The following is a 26,919-nucleotide window of genomic DNA, read 5'->3' on the forward strand; positions in this document are numbered from 1 at the left end:
AATAAAATAAAATAAAATAAAATAAAATAAAATAAAATAAAATAAAAATTCAATGGGGAGAATAAACAAAAAACACAACTGAGGGGAGAATTAATTAATTGAAAGACACATCTTAAGACATGATACCGAATGTGGCCCCTAAGAGAAAAGGAGAGGAAATACGTGAAAAAGCTTAAAAAAACAAGATAATGAGAATGCCTAACATGCATTTAATAAGAGTTCCTAAAGGAAATAAGAGAAAAATGCAGGAGATGCAAAAAGTCAAATATTGAGAATTTTTCAGAATTGTTCAAAGACATGAAATTCTTAGAATCAGGATGCCCAATAAATCTTAAAGTAGGATGCAAATAGCCACGTAAACGTATTTCATTAAAAGTATTTCAAGTCAAAGCAAAAAACTGCTAATACTGAAAAAAGACAAATTATCAAGAAATAAAAGCAACTTGATGAACAGTGTACTTTTTTTTTACATATTAAAAAAACTAATCAAAAGTGTATGAACCTTGTATGAAACCTAACTTAAAATGTTACCTGTACAATAATTTACCTGTACAATAATCAGGAAATTTGAACATTAACTGAATATTAGATGAGATACAGAAATTACTGTTAATTTACTTAGTTGTATTAATGGTACTATACTTACAGATTTTAAAGTCCCTATTCCTTAAAGATACATACTGACATATTTACAAATTAAATATTATATGCCTGAGATTTGTTTTAAAATTATCCACTAGCAGGGCGCCTGGGTGGCTCAGTTGGTTAAGTGACTGACTTCGGCTCAGGTCATGATCTCACGGTCCATGAGTTCAAGCCCCACGTCGGGCTCTGTGATGACAGCTCAGAGCCTGGAGCCTGCTTCAGATTCTGTGTCTGCCTCTCTCTCTGACCCTCCCCCATTCATGCTCTGTCTCTCCCTGTCTCAAAAATAAATAAACATTAAAAAAAAAAAAAAAAAACCTTTAAAATTATCCACTAGGGAAGGAGGAGGATATACAGCTGAAATAAGATTGGTTTACAATGGTTGAAATGGAGTGAGCAATTCATGAGGGTTCCTATATTTTTGTCTCTACTTATGTCTATATTTAATAATTTTCATAACATTGTATTTTTAATAAAAATCTAATAATCCCAAGTGTTGACAAAAGTAGACTCAGGAGCAATTCTTACATATTGCTACTCTGAGGATATAGATACAGGAGATAATAGAGATATACAGAGATATATAAGCAGTGATTCTACTACATCAAGTTCTATTAACTCAGAGAAATTTAAGTATTGAGTACCACAATTCATGTATAAGACTATGTATAAAATCAGGGGCACCTGGGTGGCTCAGCCAGTAAGCGTCTGACTTCAGCTCAGGTCATGGTCTCATGGTTTGTGAGTTCGAGCCTCGTGTCAGGCTCTGTGCTGACAGCTCAGAGCCTGGAGCCTGCTTTGGATTCTGTGTCTCCCTCCCTCTCTCTGCTCCTCCCCCACTCACACTCTGTCTCTCTCTCAAAAATAAATAAACATTAAAAAAAAAATTTTTTTAAGACTATGTGTAAAATCATTGTCTATAATTGTTCATAATAGCAAGGAACTACAAACAACCCAAATGTCCATGTCAAAAGAATGGATAAATAACAATTATTAATTTAATAACACTCACCCTCTGGATTTTTATCTAAGCACTTGATAGACATGAAGCTAAAGTCTTTGAACAAATTTTCTCATTTAATACTTACAATAATCTTGCAAGATGCACAATATCATATCCCTTCCCATGTATGAGAAAATTTAGGCTCAGAAAGTTAAATAGCATGTCAAAGATTTCCCTGCGTATTATGGAGCAAGAATTTGAATCCAGGTCTTCCCTACTACAAACACAATTTTCATTTCACAGTAATAATTAGGAATGTATATTTTCAAAAAAAGAAACAATGTTAATCTTCTAAGCAAAACAGCTTAAACTGATATTAGAAAAAAATACAGTAACACAAAAGTAAACAGTAGTTAGTTCAGATCTGTACAAATTACCAATAAGGTTGGGAATAATGTTATTTCGCATAATTTACAATTCTTATTTTATGTGTGTGCATGTGTGTAAGCATACAATAAAAACAATTGTGGGGGGTGTTTCTGACCAGTTTATCTCAAACAACTTAATACTAGCATAAGTCTCCTCAAAGTACAGTAACAGCTGATCTACCTTTATATAGAGAAAGCCCTCTTCTTTTTTAAAAAGTCTCACTACATTAAGTCATCTCTAAAGTTTCCACCAACTTTAAACTCTAGGTTTAGAGTTCAGCTTATTCGGCTTCAGTTTTAAGCTTCCACACCATTAAACTTCAACTACACTAGTTCCTAACCCATGAAGTCTTTCTTTAGTGTAAAGTTTGGCTTACTAAAAATGCTCAGTTCAGGATCAAGGGATAAATAACAAATGAAGAAATCACAGTATCAGTTAAGAATCACATGCATGGTACTTCTAGCGATTAAACTGACATAGCATGTAAAAGTGTTCAATTGAGTGTTAATTAGGATTACACTCAAATACTCAAATAAACACTCAATTATTTTTTAAAGGCAGATCACTCATCAAAATTTTTCATAATATTTCTCTTAATTTATTTTAGGCTATTACCATGGCTTGCTCCAATACTTTCTCTGGGAAATGCTAACAGTAAAAAACAATAATACAACTTAATAACAGTTAAGTCCTCCTTCTCTATTTGCTAAAAATGAAAAACGTCCCTCAATCAACAAACCAAAACCCAGACATTATATAATCATATTTGTTATGGCAAAACACGTTTCAAGTCTAGTGTCAACCCTAGGGTTGCCAGGAATACTACACTGAGGATTGTGCAGTCTCAGTAGTCCTCACGGGAAAGAATGCCATGATCCCTGAGCAACTTCTGCCATAGCACACACATTCATTTGCCAACCTTAAAGTAGGGTTTTACTTTGCCAAAGGTACAAATGTAGTTATTCCATAATTTCTTTTAAAAATATTCAGGGGGCGCCTGGGTGGCTCTGTCGGCTAAGCATCCAACTTATGATTTTGGCTCAGATCATGATCTCAGTGAGATCTGTCCCATTCTCTCTCTCTCTCTCTCTCTCTCTCTCGGGGTGGGGGGGTGGTGGGGGGCCCTCTGCAAAAAAAAAAAAAATCAGGACTCAGAACTCTACCTGGCAAATAAAAAAATATTTATTAAATAAATAAATGTTCCTGCACAGGGGCGCCTGGCTGGCTCATTCATAACAGCATGTGACTCGTGACTCTTGACTTTGGCGTCATGAGTTTGAGCCCCACGTTGCATGTAGAGATTAGTAAAAAATAACAATAATAACTGTTCATGCACAGAATTAAAAAGCAAAATTAGGGTCCCCTGGGTGACTCAGTCACTTAAGCTTCTGACTTTGGCTTAGGTCTTGATTTCAAGGTTCATGACTTCAAGCCGGGCACTGGCCTCTACTGTCAGTATGGAGCCTGCTTCAGATCCCTGCCCCCCTCTCTGTCTGCCCCCTCCCCTGCTGGTTCTCTCTCTCTCAAAATAAATAAACAAAAAAAAAAAAAAAAAAAAAAGCAAAATTGGGTAAAAAGGATTTTTAGCTTGAACAACCAGCTGAAACAGCTGAAAATCTAGATGCTAAAAGACAGCTTATTGCAGGGACCAAAGTTACTTAAAAAAAAAAAAAAAAAGGACAATTTTAAAAATACATAAATAAAAGTTCTGATGTAAGACAAGATTTCCCCCCAAAATTTACCTGCTATCCTGCTTATTTATCAGAGCCCATATTCAGAATAAAAATTTTAAACACATTAAAGAGAATAAAGGTAAAATTAACTTCTCCCAAAAATAAAATTAACTTCTCCCATTCCTCTATTTCCCTTACTTTTTATACTTCCAATCATAGATTCAACACCTAAAGAAAACATCTAGCAGCAGCACCAGGAAAGTGAAATGAACGGAATCATATTTTACAGAGGTTACGCAAGCCTAATAACTCCCTTCTCAATCTCCTAATTTGTCAATCAAGCTTAACTAACCAACCAGTCTACATTTTTTTGAATGATGAGCAACTAATTTTAAGAGCAAGATCTGATTTATCTTGTAATCTCCATCTTGAAACTTCAGAAAACTTATCAGAATAAAGTACTCTGCCTATGATATAGTCAATAATTACCTGAATAAATGAATACATTTCTATTCACAGTCACAAAGAACTGTCATTATTAATGACAACTCAGACATTATTTGCTACCTCAAAATACTAAAGTGATTAGGGTTGGACATGTGTCCAACAGCCTATTGAAATAGGTCACTAAAAAGAGACCTATTTTAGTGCAAACATCATTTCTGCAATGTAGGTTTGGTGGCTTTCTCTTGAATACTGAAGTTTCACGTGATTCAAACTGGATATAAAGTGAAAGGATTAATTCACTCACTTATTCATTCAATTAACATTGATTTAGTGGCATATGTCATGCATAGCCTTCTCCAGGGACCTCAGTCCATTATCCAGAAAACAGCCAGAGTGATCCTTCTAAATCAGGTAATGTCACTCCCCTGCTTAAAACCTTCTAATAGCTTCCCTTTACAAGCATACCACAATCTCCCAAGTTATTACTTGCCTGCCTCTCTACTCTCCTACTCCCCACTCTTCCTCTCATTCATTCAGCACTAGCCATTATTTGTTCTTTCCTTATTTCTGGGCCTTTGTACCGTATGTTCTTCAACTTGGAAGAAGCAGACATTCCCCCATAGATCTTCACTTGGTGCTTCCTTGTTAGTCCTAAATCAACTAAGTATCATTGCTTCAGAGAAGCTTTTTCTGACAATCCTCCCAACCACCACTCAACTCTCTTTCAAATATCCAACTGTACATTATTCAGAACATTTATTAGTAATTAACATTCTATGTTCACGTGTGTGTCTGCATTCTCCCCACTGGAATATAATATCCTCAAGGGCAGAGACTCAATCTCTGTTACCACTGAATCACCAGGAAAGGAATGGTACCCTGAACATAGGAAAGGTCAATAAATACTTGTCAACTGTGACTGAGGAAGGCACAATATTATAAACAAGGTAACACAGAAAGTTCTATACACTATAAAAGCCCAAAGAAGGAAGATACTGAACCCTGCTTTGGAAATTAAAATTAACTCTGTAGAAAACTTGTTGCTAGCTACAGTAAAGAGAGTAGGTTAGATAAGGACAGAACTAGAATAGAGAGACTAGTTATGAAGCCAATACATTCCTCCAGGAAAGTAAATGGGGGCCTGAATAAACGTATGGCAGCAGAAATAAAAATAACAGATTTGACAGGTATTTCAGAAACAAAATCATTATCATGCGGTCGCAGATTTGATGTGTAAAATAAGGACAAGGAATGAGGCTAGGATGTCTCCTGGGTGTCTGCTTTGGCCCCATTAAAGTACTGCTCTAAACCCAGATGAGAAATATAGAAATATTTTTGTAATAAGATAATTATTAAGTTTGAAACATAGTGATAGAAGTGACTACATGGCCGAGATACTGAGTGAGCAATATGGAGCCTTCACACTAAAATATAAACTTGACATCATTTATTCAGCTAATAAATATTTAATCAAGTACATAGAATGTGCTGGGGTTGTTCTAGGCACTGAGGATACCATGGTGAATGACAAAAGTGTCCTCACAAAACTTATATTCTAAAAGAAAAACAACAATACTGTAATAGCAGTACTGACAAAGGCAATGGAAGAGGAAACAATATAAAAGAATCGAAAGTGGCAGAGATGGGGGCTACCTGCAATAGAATGATCAGAGCAGGCCTCACTGATAAACTGATACTTGAGCAGAGAATTTCGTGAAGTAAGGGAGCAAGCCTACAAATATTGGGGGAAGAAGAATTCAGACAGAATGTAACAGAGGTACAAAGATTCTGGCTCTAAAAAGAGGGTATGAGTAGGAGTGGATGGCAAGGAGACTGTTTTGCCAAACAGAGTAAAAGTATTAGGAAATGAGAATGTATGCAGAGGTAGCCAGAGACCAGATTACAATGGGAGTCATCACATAGAGTGGTAGCATATTTTTTAGAAAAATTTTCTTGTCATACACATTCCAGTATTTAATACAGTGCTGAGAATATATCAGGTGCTCAGTGACTTCTTTCCAAATTAGTGAAAAAAAAAAATCAATATATTAATGAATCCCCATTTTGTTTGAGCCCAATTTATAGTTGATCAGTTCCCAACCTCCAATTCATCCCCAAAGGATAAATCAAATAGCAATTTAAAGGACTATATTATAAGTTTTAGCAATCTTCAGAAGCAGAATTCTTAAAATGTTTTGAACAGTGACATCATCACTAGAACAAGTATATATTCTTCCAAGGAGATTGCTTAAAGGAAACATCTACTTCAAAGTATATGATTTTTAGATTATCTGCTAAACCAACACATTATTTGATAACTTCACATTTTGTAATGTTTTAATAATCATTTTAGACCAAGCTCTGATCGTGCTGGACAGCCAACAGTTTACTGTATTACTTCAGTTCTATTCTAGGAAAAATCATTTAAAACAGTTGGAAAATAAATGATGTACGGTATGTACAAGAGCAGTAACATAATCCTGAAAAACATGGCTAAAAATATAGATTTACTGCATTTTGTCATTCTTAATTGATAGAATCAAACAATCACTCACAATTGACCATTAAAATCAAGTATTCTTCTGATAGCAAATAATCCACACTCAGTGAACTAAACAGTCTAGATTCAGAATCAGAAAGGATCTTCCAAGGCTATTAAATGTTCCTGCCTTCAGGGAATTCCAAACTCATTGTTTTCCATACTTCCAGAGTAGATACATGAAAATTTAAAACATTTTGAATATTTAAAAGAAAGTGAATACTAATATTTTTTAAATTATCAACATTTAGAAAATGCACTTTATCAGAAACTTCTCCACCTCCAGTATAGTGAATACTTGTTTCACTTTCACATTTACTCTTGTTCTTGCATACTGAAATAAGTAAAGTGTTCTTCATTCTACTAACCTATGCTTAGCACATATTGCTAAGTTGCTTTCAAGTGTTTAATCAATTTCCTATGCAATACTCAGTTCTAATTTCTTGGAGACAAGCATCAAGAGATGAGCAGTGAAATTTTTTTCTACCAAAGCATCACCAACTCTCAGGGGAAAATAATCCCCAAAATCTAATGAAGGATTAAGTAAAAACAAAAACAAAAAATTCTTTAACAATTAAAATTTATTTTAAAGCAAAGAACATAAAACACTATCAGATATAGCAAAAAAAAAAAAAAAAAAGTCCATTACTATGGCATGTCCTATTACATTAAAGAGTCACCAGAAGAAAGACTAGAAATAGAAAAAGAAACAGAAACCAGTGAGAGAAACTGAAAAATACTAAGGGAAAGACAGAAAAACAATCACATAAAGACACTTTATAACTGTCAGTGAGGTAGGTCCTAGACACTCTCACTTAGTCTCATCAAGTTCTAATAAATCTACTAAAAAATTCAATCACATTATTGCTCCTTCATGTGGGAAACCTGGAGAAGAATCAGACAGAGTTCTAAGGGTCTCTTTTGAGCTCTTAAGAAAGAGAATCAGAAAAGACATTTAAACACTTAATGCTCTTTGAAGAAGCATCTCTCTATTGCGTACTCTAACAACTTGTCAACTTTGATGAATACCTGAAACTGCATGTTGTAAATCTAACACATTAACACACTGATATTTCCATATAAGAATATTACTGAAGTGAGGACCAAAAAGTGTTTATTATCCTCCCTTTTTCCCTGTAGAAATACCAAACCAATTTCAGTAATAATCCCACCAATTTTATTAGGTCAATGCAAAACTTTTATTGAGTTGAAATTCTAATTTTTCCAAATTTTTTTCTAACCTGTAGCTTTGAGCAGCTTATTTTGATCTGATTATACTTTTTCTTATAATAATCCTTAAGAAAAAAACAAAACAAAAAATTCACCTATGTGTTAACTGGCTACAAACTATTGAAGCAAAAAGTCAGTCTAAAGAGGCAAAAGACTGAGATATTCAGAAAATGATTTTAATTTTTTGAGGAAAGTTGGAATTAATCTCATTATTCCAAACCCTGTCCACTCACATAAATCCACTCCCCTTTCAAAAGGAAAGAATCCATCCACATCATGACATACCTGATATACACTTTATATACAACATGGTGATGTAACACCATCATATGCCCATTGATCACTGGGCATATGAAATCAGATACAAGAGTACATACTGTATGGATGTATTACAGAAAGTTCAGAAACAGGTAAAACTAGTCTATGGTGTTAGAAGTCAAAATAGTGGTATCCTTCATGGGGGGAAGTAGTGCCTGGAAAGAGACACAATGAGAGCTTCTGAGGTATTGCAATATTCTGATTCTTGATTGGGGTTCTGATCATATGTTCAATTTGTCAAAATGTACTGGACTATACAATTATGACAAACATTTTTTGGATCCATGTTTTCTTTAAATAAAAAACAGAGGCGCCTGGGTGGCTCAGTCAGTTAAGTACTTGACTTCAGCCCAAGTCATGATCTCATGGTTTATGAGTTTGAGCTGCGCGTTGGGCTCTGTGCTGGCAGCTCAGAGCCTGCAGCCTGCTTCTGATGGTCTGTCTCCCTCTCTTTCTGCCCCTCCCCCTGCTCATACTTTGTCTTTCTCTCTTTCTCTCTCTCTCTCAAAAAAAAAAAAAAAAAAAAAAACCCTAAAAATTTTTCAAAAAATAAACTAAAAAATTTAGTTAATATTTACTGCTCTCAATATATTAGGCATTTTAACATGTAAAAAGAGGGTCTAACATCTCCATGTAGTTTTCAAGGCCCTCAATAACTTACCCCTACTTTACAAATCCAGTATGAATACTAAAATTCTATATCCTTATTCATCTCTCAGTAAAATTTTTAATGTCTTTATTCACACTCCATTCCTCTTGATTTAACCACATCCTGCTCATTCAAAGCTGTAACAGTGTCCCACTTTCTTTTATTTTTTTCCCAGCTCATACCTCTCTCTCCCTTCTCTCATCTCCCCTGCTTTAAATTACCACTAAAGAACACCCAATATCTATTTATTTATATCTATGTGCCAAAATTATAGTAAATATTTTATAAACATTTCATTCATTTCTCAAATAAGTGTTATTCCAGCAGAGATGAGAAAACATGCTCTGAGACGGCAACTTGTCCAAACTCAAAAAAACTTCTAAGAGGCAGGATCAAGATTCAAATCCAGATCTGTCTGACTCTAAAGGCCATGTTCTTAGCTACAGAGCTAGACTGTCTCTATATTATGCAATTAGCACATTATTTAATGTTATTTTGTTCATATTAGTCATATTTTGTACCTTAATGTCTATCTTTATATAATCCTACCATCCATATTGTATACATATATTCTAACTCTATCAAGTCATACCTTACCTGCTTTAAACCATGCTATGAGGCAATGCTATCTGGAAAACAACCAGGATGTAAAAGTAAGCACTTCGAAAAATGGCAATAAAGACTCAAAGTATGTATCTTCAACAGGTTTAGTCATTACAGGTAACATATATTATTGTCAGTAGGGCTCCTTAATTCTTCATAATCACAACATATTTATATTTGTTTTCCATATAATATTAATAACTCCAGTTAGTTTCTATTTTACAACACTGTAAAAGTAAAAAAAATAAAGGACTGCTAAATGTAAGAATGATAGTTGCAATGTAAAGTGATAGCTGAGTACAAGGACACAGCACATAAGATCAAAAAGAGCAGTCCAATGTCATACAAGGTATTAATAAATTGCCCCCTCCACCTCCCACACAATAATCGACATTCATTATGATGACCCCAGCTAAAGATAAAAAGTTAAAATATAGTTGATATATCCTTCTTAAGAAAGGGGAGAAGTACATAAGAGTTACAGAAATAATTTTATCCAAAATGGTTAAAATGTACATTTTAGAGCTCAGCCAATAGCCTGCTTGAGGGCTCCAAATTGACATTACTACAATATATAGCATACTTATTTAGTCACTAGTTATTCCAGTAATATCATTTATCTTCTATTGTCCTTGTTTTTAAAAAGATTATAAAGGGTTAAATGCATAGGTTTTAGAATCAAAAATAGTGAATGGGATCTGAATCTTACCTCTCTCTTTTACTGGCAGTTACGACCTGGGGCTAGTTAGGCATCCTCTGGGCCCGACTTTCTTCATCAGTGATATAAGGATATTAAGAGATATGTTTTAGAAATGTAGGAAGACTAGGGGCGCCTGGGTAGCTTAGTCTGTTGAACATCCAACTTTGGCTCAGGTCATAATCTCCCAGTCCCTGTGTTCGAGCCCCGCATTGGGCTCCGTGCTGACAGCTCAGAGCCTGGATCCTGCTTCGGATTCTGTGTCCCCCTCTCTCTCTGCTCCTCCCCCGCTCCAGTCTGTCTGTCTGTCTATCTCTCTCAAAAAGAAATAAACATTAAAAATTAAAAAAAAAAAAAAAAAAGAACTGTAGGAAGACTACATTAGATAATTTAAGTAATGTTTTTAACAGTTTCTAGCATATAGTAAAGTTCCAAATATGGTGGTGGCTATTTTTTTTTGCAATCAAAGACCATGTCTTAAAAATCTAGCAACCAGCACAATGCTGGACACACAAGTAGTACTCATTAGTAGTTGGTGATTGGCCTGTATCACAGAAAAGAGTTAAGAGTCTAATAGCGCATGGCAGCATCCAACCTGAGTACACCTACTACTTTTATGTGTAAATACTTAGAAAATAAAAAATGAAGGAACTAGGATCGATCACTGAAAAACAATTCCTTTATTAGATTTTGGCTAATTTCATAAGAATTTCATTAACAAACATGGCTGCTCAGCAAAGAAATAAACAACACTGAATAAGATACCTATAAGTGAAAGGTTTGAATAATGATGGATGACATTTGTCAGATAGCAGAGAGAAGATTCCTATTTTGAATGAGAGAGAGCTAATAAAATAAAAGTAGCTTCCAATATAGTTAAAATAAACATAATGTGTATATACACACACCTCCCCCAAATCCACTCATATTCCAGTACCCCAAGTGAACATTTACTCTCATTACTTATTTTAAAAATAATTACACTTTTTCTCTACCGTACCTTTACAATATAGAAACAATTACTGATATAAATGAATTTTTCCTAGAACTCAAAAATAAGTCTAAACTTTTAAAATAAAACAACTATTAGAAGAATAATAACAAGAAGAAAAGACAACTGCTACAGTTTATCCAAATCCCTTACTCTTCTCCTTTATTATTTCCTTTTGAAGCATAATCAGTATCCTTTTAAATTTCTTCCATTTCCAGGGGCGCCTGGGTGGCGCAGTCGGTTAAGCGTCCGGCTTCAGCCAGGTCACGATCTCACGGTCCGTGAGTTCGAGCCCCGCGTCAGGCTCTGGGCTGATGGCTCGGAGCCTGGAGCCTGTTTCCGATTCTGTGTCTCCCTCTCTCTCTGCCCCTCCCCCGTTCGTGCTCTGTCTCTGTCTGTCCCATAAATAAATAAAAACGTTGAAAAAAAAATTAAAAAAAAAATTCTTCCATTTCCATAGGTAAAACAATAATGTATATTTCTATATTCAAAACAATGCTGAAACATGAACATAGAACACTGAATTCTCCCATGATAAAGGAGAAAAAGGCTATTTTAAGGTTCTTATTAAAATACATAAAGTGATTTAAACATTTTTAAGGCTATGCTAATCTAAAATTTAACTCACTAAAAAGCTGTAAAAACTGATGTTGAGAATTATCCTCATATGACTCACGAAATCTTACAGAAGAATTAATCTGACCTGTTTGGACCAAGTTAGGTATGCCATTCAAAAATAACATTGGAAATAAAAGCTACAGCAATAAAATAAAACCACAAGTCATTCAAATTAAACAAAGTAGAAAACAGCTATTTGTATTCAAATAGTCCATTATCATGATTTTATACTAATCATGTGACAGATATGATTAAAAACTTATCCACAACACATGTAAATAAAATGTTCCACAATATTCTACCAGCCACCTGGTCACACACACAGAAACTGCCATATAGCTAAATGTTAAGAGTTCACAGCTCACCTACCTCCAACCACTGGAGTCTTCTCTCTTTCTGCAACTCTATTCCCCTCAGTTTTTTTTCTTTTCCTTTCTCTCTCTCTCTCTCTCTCTCTTTTTTTTTTCCTTGGGGGAGGGGGCTGGTGGTGACGGTAGTGGTGTGGTGAAGTTTAGGGAGTGTATTACACAGAATTATGAGTGGAGAAAAAGCAGGGCAATTAAAAGTTTTAGTATATGAGGGATGAAAATTAAGCATGGAAATAATTAGTATACTATCTTAAGATGTGATTTCTCAAAGTATGAAACTACATATGTGTGTGTATATATATACATATGTATACATATATATACATATACATATATACATATAAAAACATCTAAAAGCAGTTAAATACACTTTTATCTGGTAAGTTGTTCCTTCTAAGTAACTGAAAGTAAATTACTTGGTAGTCTTCTTTGTTTACAGCTCTATGTCTCTTCACTCTTTATTCATTACAAGAAACACATGAAATTACACTAGATTCTGAACAAAACTACTAAAATCCCTGCAAGTGGCAATTCAACTCTCATTTTGCTGCTTTAGTAAAAGCAATAATTTCCCCAGTACACCCTTTACCCAAATAACTAGAGGCCTGGGTAGGGTGTCTGGATTTAGCAATGAAACATTACACGCTCTTCAGAATGATTTTAATTTCAAATATTCTATCTCACTGTAAGGCCAATCGTTTAATTCTGAGATCAAAAAAATGGTCATTTTAGTGTGGAAAATAACGAAAATAATACCCATCTCATTTATAATCTCTATCTCCATACTGCATACATCTAGAAGTTTGGTAACAAATTTACAGAGCCCTTTGAACATGCAGTATTAATTAACGATGGGGAAAGGAAACACATATACTACAAAACAATGGTAGAAAAAATCATTTATATTTGGATTTAGAATAACAGCCAAGCAATTATATACTCATAGTCACAAGCACACAATTATTTCACAATATGACTATAAGCTCTCAGTCCAGTCCCAAACTACCTTCAAAGTCAAAAGAGCCCTACTTTGAAACGTAATCAATCTTGAATAATTAAGACATTTACATACAGAACTCATCACCAACTTTTTCTCAACATTACCTTCAAATACTGAATAATATTCCAGGAATGTGTTAGTTCACAAAATTAAGTTACAATTTTTAAAACACTGATCCAAAGTTCTACCTATTCAAATGCTACCCTTTTAAGCAAAGGTCTTATAGGTGTCAAGACTATTGTGAGGTCTTTCCTCTAAGCTATTCCTTACCTGTCTCCCATTTTTTTCTGAATTCCTCCAGATTCTGATTCCTTTATAAGGACAACTGACAGGCTCTTCAAATATTATTATCTTATATTATGCCCTGATATAGGTGTATCCCAACCGTAATATAAACTTGAAGCCAAGAATTGGCCTTCCTGATTCACGGTAACACTTACTAACACAATTATATAATATACTGATCAAAAATATGCTGACTGACATTAACAAACCACTATAAATCTAAATCTTCAACATAGTGGGGTAAAAAATGGCCAAGTAATTAAAAGAGCCAAATTTTTAAAAATCCAGGTAATTAAAAAACTATTTTTGTATTTCTTAATAAACTCAACTGAATCCATAAATAAGATATTTTGAAGTCTCAGCATATCCTCAATTTCATTGTACTTTATGGAAATTTCATCATTACCAGGTGCTCTGCTCAGTTTATGCAATCTGTCTGGACCAGACTTAATAATAAGAATGAATTTTAAGAATGTACTTAGGTTTAGGTTCTCTTTCAATCCTGTGACTTTGGACATATATTTAGCTAGTTTTACACAATTATTTTCAACTTAGTTTGGCATCTGCATAATATTTAAAGTATATTCATTGCAGAGATAAAATAAAAGTAGCTCATCAGTTTTAACCTGGCCACACTAACAAAAAAGCACAGATAATACAAAACAATGGATGATCCAAAAAGCATTAACAGTCAACTCTCAATTATTCATATGTGGATTACCTAATATATATTTTAGCCTATTTATGTTTGCTATTCTAATAGTATTTGCTCAGGAAATAAAAATTGATGCTAATCATTCTCATAAAAGACACACCAATCTACTGCAGGGGAGGAAAGCATACAAAATCTTCCCAAACCACATATAAATAATGCTATTTAGATTATGTAATTTAGCACTCTTCCATCATTATTCACCTTTTTATTAAGTGCAGGTAAATGAGAGTGGACTGTATTTAGCTTGGTGATAGTCAGAGGTACAGATACACAGGCATGCAAACCATTCACTCACCCCACTGTGCTTTTCACAGCCCTATTTTCAGTAGCCTGAGACCTGGGAGGGGGAGGAGGCAAGTCACTGCAGATGATCACTTAAAAGGAAATTGAGAGTTGACTATAATTTACATTTAAAGTGCTATGAAATACCATCACTCCTACATGTATTCATTGCCGTTCATGGGAATACTTCTCACAGTGATTTAACAAGGCTGTAATGCTTTCTTTTAACCTTTCAATATCCCAGAAACGTGATAGCTGAGAATCACAAAGACGGAAGTGACACTATTAAACATGTAACTTAGTATGCGTTTTAGAAATTCAGGAAACTGAAGCCCAGAGAGGTTAAATAGCAAGCCAATATCCTCAGATTAAGTAAAACTGAGTATTCCAGACGTCAACTTCAATGCCACAGTTTCACCGCCTCTTCAACCAAAACTCTCCTCTTGGCTTCAGAGATCATAGTCTTGCTAGTTTTCTTCTCTTCTGTTGGCCACCTTTTTGTCATTGACTCCTACACTATGACAGACACTCTCATCAGCTCATCCTCTAATACTCAAGTCTTTAGCTCTAACTACGTTTACATTCTTCTTCTCTCAATGACCTATGCAGGAAACAATCAGATCACAACTTCAGAACCATTCTGGTACTCACAGCTACCTTTTATACATCTTTCATAGACTTAATCACCTGATATTCAAGTGTAAAGCTGAACTCATTATCATCCCTCCAAAATGAGTTTCTTCATTTCATGGCACCCTCAATCTCACTGTTCCTCAGGACTACAAACTTAAAATGTTTTTACTTCTACTCTCCTTAATACGGTACTACTCCATTTCCCATCTCTCTCTCCATTCTGCCATTCAATAAATACTTCAGTTATTATTATAGGATAGATGCTGGGAAAGCTTAAGATCTGGTGAGAGAACAAGTGGACAAAGAACTTAAGGCAATGGGAAGAGATATTTAGAAAGGAATAAACACAGATGTGGCAAAGTAGAGGAGGAAGCAATGAATTCCCACTGGAATGATTTTTAGCAGTAGCACGTGACCCAGTCCTTAAAAAATTAGGGTTTCAATAAAGAGTGCTGAAAATGAAATTCTAGGCAGAGGAAACAACCTATCCAAGGTCAAGTCAATAGAACTGTATGCCACGTACAAGGAATAAATTATTTTTGACTAAAGCAGATTCTCAACCAGGGGTATAACACTATCTGCACAGGGAAAGAACAAGAATGGGGAGGAAGGTGCTTTAGAGTAGCAAACTCTCATCCTCTTTGAGAAGCACTGTGTGTAAAGAAGGAAGAGAGTGTATTACAACAGATAAACTATGCACAGAGGTTGACAGAATAATACGATTAAGACAGTACAGAAGATAACAATTCTGAAATAAATCATAAAAGGCCTTCAATGCCAAGCTAAGAAATCTGGACTTGATTCTGTGAGCAAAAATGAGGCAGTGAAGTATAAGTGGTTTTTTGTTTGTTTGTTTTTGTTTTTTACTTAAGGGAATGATGATAAGATCAGATCTATATTTCAGAAAAATAATCTTGGCAATCATATAGTAGAGAAAGTGAAAAAAGGTTCGAGAAGATTTTACATCATCCAAATGAGATAATAAAGATGTGAACTAAACCAATGACAATGGAATATGAAGAGACTAGATTCATTAGATATTTCAGAAGCAAACTGGAGGACCATGGCAACTGAACAATAAGCAGTAGGTCTCTAGCTTGGTTATTAGGAAGGATGGTGGTGGTAAATAGAAAGGGAAAAGAGAATATGCAAAGTCTTACACATTGGGCCTTTTAGAGGAGTACTAGACAAAAAATGCTAATATGTTTTGCAAGCTTAAGATAAAGGGTCTGAATAAAAATATAGTTAACATAACCATCTCAACTCTTGGATTTTTTTTCAACTCATGGATTTTTGAAGCCATCAGTGAAAAGACTGTTCAGGGACTCAGCATTATAGGAGACAAGAAGATCAAGGACAGAACCTTAGGGTTCACTTGCTTACAGAGCTGCAAAACCAGTCAGTGAACAGAGAAGGAGCAGCATGAGAGGTAGGAAAAGAAGTAGGAGAATATTTCACAAAAGTCAAGTGAAGAAATAGTTGCAAGAATAGCAACAGTGTGGTGGCTACAAGTGCATGATCTGCAGTTAGTCACTCACTAACCCTAAGATCCTGACTGAGTTACTTACCTAAATTTCAGACCTTCAGAATTTTAAAGGCTATATCTTCCACTATAGGGATAAAAAGAATACTTCAAACAGTTATTAAGGATTAAGTGAGATAACATATTTTAGTGCCTGGAACAAAACTATTAATACAGTAGTAGCACTAAAATAGAATGGGGAACTTAAAAATGCCAATGAATTTTGCATGAGATTACCAGCATCCTTCAAAAACCTATTTTCAGTACAGGGGGAAAGCTGTGCTTAGAAGACTATAGTGTTAAGGAAGAAAGCTACAGAGTGATGATAAACCGTTCTTTCTATAGAACCTATCGAAAAACAACTGTTTTGTAATCTTTGTCTTTATCTTTCCACACCTCCCACCACCATCCCATGCCTGGTTTAGTACCTGACCCATATGAAGGATACAAGAAATGATTACTGAACATGACAAAAATTAGCCAATAGGAAGGAAGAAATGAAAAAGCAAAGGATCTTAGTTCTACAAAGAATCTTAGAGAAACAGTATCAAGAGCCTAAAATGCCTTTCCAGGTTAGCCTTAGAAAGGAACAGAGATGCTTTATTCCCTGACTCAGGGAAACTGAAGTATGTATGAGATATAAAAAGTTGGCTCAGTAAGTTAGAGCATGCAACTCTTGATCTGGGGGTCATGAATTTGAGCCCCAGGTTAGGCACAAAGATTACCTTAAAAAATAAATAAAGGAGAGAAGAAAACGGAATTAACATTAGACAGCTTCTACCTTCTTAATAAAGAAATGTAAGTACTCTGCACAAAGTAAGAGAACTCCAAAGTCAGTCTGAACTCTGAAGGAAACAAATTAGTTGGTAACTGCATTTCAAAATATATTCACCTTCATTTGTCTCCAACACCCTCGTCTAGTCTCCCACCATTTCTTAGATTACATCAGCAGCTTCCTAGGCAGCTCCTCTTCACGCAGACTTTACCCTCCCCAAGGTGTGGTATATTCTCTTGAGAGCCCACGTTTCCTTTCACTATGTTCCTCACTATTCTTATAAGTCAACCACTCTGTGAAGCTTCTCTAATCCTCTAACCATCAAACAGTTCATCATTTTCTTCTCAAGGCTACTTCTAGTCCTTGTGCAGTCTGATTACTTAACTCATCGTTCCATATTGCAGGCACTTTATTATGTCTATTCCAGTAAACTCCTAAAAAGAATAACATCTTCCTTATCTTCATTCCTTCAGCACTTAATTCAGCATTTAGGATATAATGGCCATTCATTCAATGTTTGTTTTGTCTAACTGAAGTCAGCAATTAAACAACATAAGTAATCTGCTGTCTAGTAAAATCAGGAAACAAAAAGTACTGTTCAAATCTGCATCATTCAGATAACCTTCCTACTTTTCTAAGTATTAAACAGCAACTAAGACCATTTTTTTCTTCTTACTAATGGAAAAGTAAAAGCGCTGGATAATCAAAAAATATAAAACTCAATACTTTTAAATAAATTATATTCTAATAGTTACATTAGAATACAGGTTTGTCCATGTCCTTAAATTCACTCTGAACATAACGATTAAATTACCGTATAGTAAGAAGGACGTACACAGGAAGAATACTCTGTTTTCAAGTTATTCAGTAGCATAAGAGATAACACTACTGGACTGATTAAAAAAAAAAAAAAACAGGCTATCCTTGCAGTGGAAGTGACTAAGGGAAGCATTTTGGTTTCAAAATAGATATTGGCATGCAAAACAGAGAGAGTATTTAAATGATATCAATAGCAAATATCAGGGACTTTCACAAATTAAGTAGAGTAGTTGTTTGAACAAAACTGAAAGCAACAATTACCAATATGTTTACTGTGAGATCTACTGCAATGAAGTTCCTAAACTAGATCAAAATTAACCCATCAACAATTTTTAGTTGACACATACTATGTATGAAGGAACTACAGCACTAATAACCAATACCAAAACCAAAGTGCCATATAACTCTCCTGAGCCTCAAAAAGCTTGCAAGACTAGTTAAAATATTATTACTAAGAAATTTTCTGAAGTCAGAGAAAAAATTCTAAGGTTCTATAAAATAAAATATTACATTTTACCTTAACTGCACATAATAGATTACTCTTTGCTTAGACCTAATTTACTGGTAATCTCACAGATTATTTCTTTACAGTAACTATATTCAAAAACTCTACTTCAGACAGACTATACCCAATTAATAGTAAGTCTCAAAAAAAATGAAAGCCTTAATACCATAATTCCTTATTAACAAGTATGATGTTCAAAACAATTCTGAAATATTTTAAATGTGATATAATTTTGATTCCATAGTGTAGGAAGACAACTAACATTTAGTTAACATCACTCACAAAAGTATCAGCTCCTGTGCTGAGTATTTTAAGCACTAGTTCTCATATTCTTAATAAGACTTTGAAGTTATCTCTCTTGGATATGAAGAAACCAAGAATCAAGCAAGGTCAAATAACTTACCTCAAATCACCTATTAGATATTCCAGCTAAGATTATAATCCAGAACTATTTGACTTTACAGTCTCATCTCTTTTCACTACATACTGATGGTTCCTTTTGGAATAACAATGAACTGTGTGAGACAGCTACACAAAGAATTTCTCAAAGGTTACATAAAAACAATTAAAAAGAGAGCAAACACTGCCTTCACATTAAAAACAAGTAGTTCTGGTTACCCAAACTTAACCTAAAACATACAGTAATCCAATACACAAACAGCCGCCCTTCAGCTGCAACTCAGACTGCCTATAGTTCTCAAATTATTACTAAAGTATAATTCCTCCTGAACTTTCTTCACATTAGATCCACGAGACATCTTTAGATCCACAAATCTTCTTTTAACAATGACATGACTGTCAGAATAGCAGTTTCTTGAACAATAGCTTCCCTATATAATGAATCTGAGATTACTTTTTTTATTCTAAACTTCCTTAGGATTTAGGAATAAATCTCATATAACCTCTCTTACTTGCATACGCCTTTTGCAATCAGGTTCAACTGGCTGTGTATATTTCAAACTGAAGTATATTTTGTCAAGGCAAGCAGAAATAGCATTTTCTACTTTTTGCATTATCTTGAAAATACCTATTGACATAGGTGTTCACTAATTGTCCAGGGAGCATAACATTTTAAATGGCAAACATACAGAGTTATCTGTGTACTTGAGTAAGACTGAAGTAAATCAAAGGTATCAAATTTGCACATAAGCTCTTATACAAACTAAACTTCTGATACCAGCCACAGAAATCACTATATACAGAAGTTCTGCAAACTCAACTTAAAGCACAAATACAATTTATTTCTAGTACCACATCCAAACAGGTTTTTAATGAGAACATTAAGACAGAAGATCTATCTAATAAGTGCTCTTTTCACCTCCATCTAAACACATATGCTCATGTAGAAATTAAATCAATAAAGTATACCTGTTACAGAACTCAAATGCTAATGTTAAGCCCTGTAGGAATTTTGCTGTTAAGAAATTTACTAGAAAATCTTTTCCCACATATATTTTATCAGATTTTCCAAGTGTGTTTGTTATATATACAGTCAAGTTTCCAAACTGTTACACAAAAGTCAAAAGCTTTACATCTTTCTACACTAACACTCAAACCCAATTCGCTGGGGAAAAAATGTTCCAATTTAGTGCATTAGTAGAAATCTTTCTGCCTGTTCACACCAGTGCCTAGTTCACCCAAAACAAAGTCCCTGAACTTTCAGAATAAAATATTCTTACAAAAATGCACTCTTGTAGCTAAATGAAAAGCAGACGTTTAGTTAATAAGTTATCTTACACTTTGACATACAAAATAAAACAAATTAGACAATGCCTTAAATACCAGAGATGAGCCTCAACAAGGAGCCCGCGTCTGACAAATACTTTAGATAAGTCACTACGTCAAATAGAACGTAGGTTAAATTTCTTATTTTTTATAGAATGTTTATGACTTTTCTTTTTAACATCCTAAAGTGTTTTTCGGATCTCAAAAAAGGAAACTGACTCTGTACAGCTGAACCACTTTACACTCTATGCTACAGCCGGTGTGAAATATGACTTCTTCGGAATCAGCAGACCAGATCCTGTTTACCGTGGAAGAAAAAAGAAAAACCGTGTATATAACTACTAAATCTTCAGCCAGGTATTGTCGAATAAAGTCCAGTACGGTGCCTAACAGAAGATACACTGGCCAGCAGCAAGATTAGGTCCTTAAAAATACAACCGGGGTTCGCCCAGTTCCGAAGGTGTAAACAAACCCATAGCCACTGCAGAAGGTAAACAATGAACCTGCAGCGAGGGTGAGGGGGCGGTCTTTGCCAACTACAGTCCCAGCCGCCCGGGAAAGGGAAACGGGAATGAACTACAGCGTAAACCAGACACTTAGCCACAGTCACTGACTCTAGGTTTCACTACCGAGTTATCAATGCTCCGGGTCCCCCAGAGCGGTGGGCAAAGAGAAAAGCAGTCACGCAGGCAGCAGAACCCAGTAGGTCCGGCTTCTGCTCGGGGGGACGGGTAGGGCAGGATGTGGTCGCTCTTCCCTCAGACATCCTCCGGCAACCTAAATAACAGCCTCTACCTCCCGCCGGCCGCCTCCGGGCGAATGGCTGCACGAGCTCCGGGATGGGAGTTAAACGCTCCCTCGGGGGTCCAGGCAACCCAGAGGGTCACCGGCTCCGCCGAGTCCCGCTCGGCGTTCCCCGGCACCCACCGCACCCAGAGGCCCAGAGAAGGGCGCGGGGCGAGGAAAGCGGGCATCGGGAAGGGGGATGGGTCCCGGGAGGCGGCCCCGGGCTCCGCTCCTGCGGGCCAGCAGGCGGGGCTCGGGCTCTGCCTCCCGCACCCCCGCGGGTCCCGTGCGGGGCCCGCCCCTGCCCCCTGCCCCCGGGCCCCAGCTCCTCCCCAGCAGCGCGCCCTCGCCGGCGCCCGCGGCGCCCCACGTTACCTCGGGTCAGATCCAGCGGGACGTTCTCCTCGCCGCTGTCATTCCGCCCTGCACGAAACAGACACACAGCTCCAATTAGGATTCGTTCGCAGGCCAGCGGCGGCAGCCCTGGCTCCGGCCAGCGCCCCTAATCGCTCCGCCTGCCCAGGGCCAGGGGGAGGCAAGGGCCAGGGGTCGCGGGCCCCAGGCGGCGGGGGGTGAGGGTTGCAGCGGGCTTACCTCGTATTCGGAGGTTCTTTAGCGAGCGGCCGCGGCCGATCGCCGCCATATTGACGGGTTTCAGTCACAACACCGGAAACCTCGCCCAATCGCGCGAGAACCCCTTCCCCTCCCCGCGCGCCGCGCCCGCCCCCCGCGGCATCTCCCCCGCCCCTCCGCGGCGGCAGGCGGCGGGTGGTGCCGACTGAGCCCCGGGCGTGGAGGGAGCGCGGGGCCAAGCTGGGGTGTCTTGTGCAGCTCGCGGCGCGCGCACACGTCCGTCCACCGGAGTGCGCGAGGTCGCGGCGACGCGCGTGGCCCTCCGAGAGCATGTCGGCTGGGAGATGGCATTTCCCACGAGGGGAATCCCATTGATGAGAGTTTGCAGCGTGGAGGATGCTTCCCCTCCAGTGCCGCGGAAACTGTAATCAGAGTCGGGGCGAGCTGGGAGGAGGCCGGGATGCGGCCGACCGGCCACCTGCGGAAACCATCCTGCCTGATTCTCCTGCTTGCTTTCAAGCCCCCTTCCTTATTCATCAGTTAAAACGATGTTTACTTAAAAGAAAGAAAGAAAACAACAACAACGCTGCGCGCAGTTTTAACGTAACTCAAATCCCTTCCTAGAAGTCGCTTTGCTCCAACCAAGTTCACATGTAACAAAGTTTGTTTTCCACCCTAGCTCTGACCACCGTGCTAAGCAGCCTTGCACTTGATCTTCAAAACCACACTCAGCCAGGAGAACTCCTCTGAGAGGAAGTGGTCTGGTGGACGTTTTGTTTTTGACCGCCTAGTGCAGACCAGGAGAAGGGGATTAAGAAGCCAAGGAGTGCAGGGTGGTCGTTTGGGGCGGTGGGTGGAATGGTTCCCGCGCACGCGCGGGCGCCGGGAGGCCCGGGGAGAGGGTTTCCTCTGCCTGGAAGCAAGCAGACGCAGCTGAGGGCTGTGTCGGGTTTTCTGTCTGTGTAGCTTCTGAACACTGACTAATGTAGATGTTGTGGATTAACATGTTTTATACATACACCTAATAATTATTAGCTGTAGAGATCTCAGTTCTAGAAACTTTTCCCAGCTAGTATATATACACCCAGCCCCTGACCCAGCAACTTTAAACTCTTTAGTAGACTAAAGAGAGGGTGAGTGTTGTCCCCTCCTGTTCCTCTATTTGTCTTTCTACGTGAGACTAGAAGTTAAACAGTGGAGATCTTGCTTTAACCACATCTGTTCTGACACTGAATGCAGTGGCCAGGATAAATAAGCGTTAAATAAATAATCGGCATTGTTCCAATGCCCTCTTTAATGTGAAAAAAAAGCAATATTGGAGATATAATTGCCGTTGTCAGTAATAGTGATCAATTGGAAACACGATTGACCACAGGTAGAGATTATGCAAATCATTACAACCATCAAATGATATAGGTCTGGTATATTTATAGAAAATAATGTTCATGATTTTAAATCAAGCAAGAGATTACAAAGTTCCCTTTTTATAAACGTTTAAAATACATATCAAATTAAAATTATACATTATAAATTATTTTACATATATGTGTACATAGAAAAGAGTCTGAGAAGATATACATCAAAATGTTTTTTTTTCCCTTTCAGTTGTGGAATTACACATATGGTTTCTGTTCTTGTTTGCTGTCTATACTCTTTAAACGTCCTATAGTTAATATATGTCTAGTGTAAAATAAGTAAGAGTTATAAAAAGAAAAATAAAAGCAGCATAGAGTAACATCATCAAGAAAAAAAAAGAGAAACACTACTTCCTTGGGATACTATTCTATCTGTATTTTCCGGCCTTCCCCCCCCCCCCGCCCCCCTTATTAGGTCTGCAATCAGATATCTGTTCCCGATATTGCCCTTGTATTCAAGGATGCAACACAATTAAAGTACTTTTTAAAAATGTCTCCTGACTCAACCAGTAGTAATTTTGATAACAACATACTTGCTCTTGCTTTTGTAGCTTTCAGGTTGTGGTGCAAAATTATTTATTCTAGTTACAGCTTTAGGCAAAAATCACAAAATTTTAAGGTCTGGTGAGGACATTAAACATTTGCATTTCATCCCTCCATGTATTACATTTCACCATTTCAGAGAAGTAGAAATCTATCAATGTAAATTCTACCAGGTTCTTAGAATTGTTTCAATTTTCAACCAACCCTTTTTATTGTGTCCCTATTTATTCTAAATTAGCTCCTTCCTAATACAATTTAACTTCATTTTCTCTTTCATTCTTTCATGAAAGTTGAGTAAAACTGATCCACTTTAAATTACTTACAGTAAGTGAAAGCCTGAATCTAACAGCCTTTCATCTTTATACATTCCTATTTAAAGATCATTATTCACTTATTCTGTCTCTTCCAGTAGGAAAAAAGATCATTTTTCTCCAGTCTTACATTGAAACTACTTTTTCTTCTATTACTATCTCAGTCATGTAAGTGGCTGTGTTCCTCCCCTTTGTTTTTAAGGTGAATAATAGTCTTTCTGGTAAAAAAAACATTCTTAGTGTTTGCAAATGACACTCAACTGGGAAGCAGGAGTTTAGGTAAATTTCAGTAAAGAATACATTTCACAATGGTGTGTTTGCTTTTTAAACAATGCATTATTGATTCTACTCAGTGTGCTGTTTGTTAAAATCTCCAAGTTATCTTCTATACTTGCCAATAGCTAGCCATTCCTCTTTTTGAAACTTGTTTTTCTTCCTTATTTATTTTAGCCCACCCCTGTGTTTTACTCATTTTGTTTACTTCTTACTACTTCTCCAATTTTCCGGGTCATTTTGATTCTAATCTGGTCATTGAGAATTTAACTTCTGCTTCTTAGTTTTCATTTCCCAACTAGGTTTCATTTGCTGTGTGAATGAATGTCCTTTTCTCATAGTATTAGTCACTGATAAAAAATGTTATATGAGATTGGGTCCAGGACCACACCTCTGAGAGATGACTGATTCTGAAGATACAGTGACTCCATTGATAATCATTATCTGGGTTCTATTTTCTATCCTGTTACACAAAGGTAGTAAGTCTGGTTTGTAAACCAAATATTACCAGTTTCAGATACAGAGATAATGTTGAACAGAAAAAAACCTTGCCAAAATCTTAGTTCCCTTTATATATTTGCCTTAGTACATAGGCCATACGAAGATAAAGCAAGTCGAAAACCACAGCATTTAGTCAGTCTGGTTTTTTTGGTAATTTCTCTTCAGAGTTAAATCACACATTTAAAATCTAGATAAAGAACATTAAAATGACAGGCTATGGACTAAATCAAACATGCTGGAATCCTGCATAGTGTTGCCTATGATGATTCAGCCCTGGTGTTGTTTACCTCTAAGCATTGTTCCTTTAAATTTTAATCTCTGTCTCTAAATAGCAGGAAGTCGTTTCTTAGTATTGTTCCTTTAAATTTTAATTTGTGTCCCAAAATCTCTTGTAAATTTCATTAACAAAAAATTCTGTAAGGTATAAAGGCACTCTATAAAAGCAGTTTTAAATAGAGTATGAGCCTGTGTTTGTGAAAGAAGAAATAACATATATACAGAAAATAAAATGTGGAACGGTATGCACTAAAATTTCAACAGTGATTATCTCTGGTTGGTAGAATTTTGAGTGTTTTTTTATCTTTTTCACTTTAACTGTTCCAAACAAATTTTAATTGTACAATTTTTTTAAGAAAAATTATTTTAGAGAAAATTTCCTGGCTATTCTAAATTACAATGAAATTAATATTTCATGATAATAGTTTCTTAAGCAATGGAACTACCAAATTACTTGTGCATCTCATCATTTTAAAAAGAACATTTTTGCCCACACTCCAATACACGTGTATTTACTTTTTTTTTTTTTTAATGATGTTATTTTTAAGTAATCTCTACACCCAACATGGAGCTTGAACTTACAACCCTGAGATCAAGTGTCGCATGCTCCACCAACTAAGTCAGCCAGGCACCCCTACTTTTTTTATTGAATAAGACAAAACATAAAAGATGAAATAAAAATGGTTAAAGTTAATTTTAATGTTACTTTCCTAATGACACTAATAAAAACAATGGGGTTGAAAATACTTTACTATTTTTTACATTTCTTGTTAAATACTTTATGATATAGAAATTCAAAAGTCCAGTCCTAAGAAGAGTTTTTTGGGATGTTCGGTTTTAGTGGCTCACAAGAAACAGTTTTTTAAAAATGGAAGAACTAGTCTACTGGTTTCAGTTCCACAATCAAGGGTTTTTTATGTAATGTGGCCAATAAATGTCCGTCTTCCCTAATGTCAATCCATTTTTGTAGCAAACTGGAAGGCATGACATTTAGAAATTCTTAGCAAATAATTTCAAAATGGTTTCAAAGCTCTTCATCAGAAAGATTTTCAACAGGTTAGAAAACTCTGTTTCCATGATTTTTAAGTGAGTAGTTATAAAAACATATGTAAGTTGACACATTCATATTTTTAAATGAGTTCAGGAAAAAAAAACCCTCTAGAAATGCTTCCAAATATTTACTTTCTAAGTGCTCCCTTCCTAGCACAAATTTCTTTTGAAAAGTAGTAAGATTCTTAATTATTGTTAACACATATACCTTGAAGAGAAAGATTAAATTTAATATTTTTAGAACATCCGTTAGATAACATGGTACTAATGGATAGAGAACAAGCCACCAATCATCATGAAAACCAGTTTACCACTAAATACATGTCAAATATCTGCACGGTACACAAGATTGTCATAGTCACTTTCTCTTCTCAAGGTGTCTGAAAATTAAGCTATGTGTTAAAGGTCTTTATTACATAAAAGTATCGTATGTGGTACTCTCTCTGCTCTTCTGTGAATACCTTTTAAATTTGCATTTACAGAAATGACCTCATCTATTTTTCACAAAACGCTTTTATTAATGATGTTGTTTATTGATAAGGACATGCTTTCTTTGATACATCTTTGGTGGTGCAGAAAAAGAGTAGCGATCTGTGTATTTTCATGTCTGAACAGAATTCAACGAATACCATAAACTAAGCCAAGTGTACAAGTGTCCATGCTTCTATCCAATTGCATAGCTAAGCTTCCATAATGCGTTTTGTTCAAGTACCTTTTTCTTTAACTTTTCAGAGTTTTTTTTTTTTTTTTTAACTTTTTCTGTCTTGGTTGGCCAATAGG

General features: G+C 36.2%; 1 protein-coding gene across 6 annotated transcripts in view; it reads right to left on the reverse strand.

The window, feature by feature from the left end:
• The window catches only part of RICTOR (RPTOR independent companion of MTOR complex 2), a 123,239-nt gene extending 101,345 nt beyond the window's left edge, over positions 1 to 21,894 (reverse strand). For 4 of the 6 annotated variants that reach the window (XM_040495800.1, XM_040495764.1, XM_040495770.1 and 1 more), the window contains exons 1-2: positions 21,792 to 21,894; positions 21,573 to 21,620 (exon numbers count right to left, since the gene is read on the reverse strand). In XM_040495800.1, coding sequence (XP_040351734.1) covers positions 21,573 to 21,620; positions 21,792 to 21,840 — 97 coding nt within the window. In that variant the 5' untranslated portion in view covers positions 21,841 to 21,894. Of the gene's footprint in view, positions 1 to 14,445; positions 14,488 to 21,040; positions 21,334 to 21,572; positions 21,621 to 21,791 lie in introns of those variants that run through there. The other 2 variants (XM_040495778.1, XM_040495784.1) reach the window with 2 other exon arrangements.
• Positions 21,895 to 26,919: the final 5,025 nt, after the last annotated feature.

Source organism: Herpailurus yagouaroundi, unplaced genomic scaffold (assembly GCF_014898765.1).
Source record: "Herpailurus yagouaroundi ecotype Mexico unplaced genomic scaffold, PumYag 29, whole genome shotgun sequence".
Classification (NCBI taxonomy): Eukaryota; Metazoa; Chordata; class Mammalia; order Carnivora; family Felidae; genus Herpailurus; species Herpailurus yagouaroundi.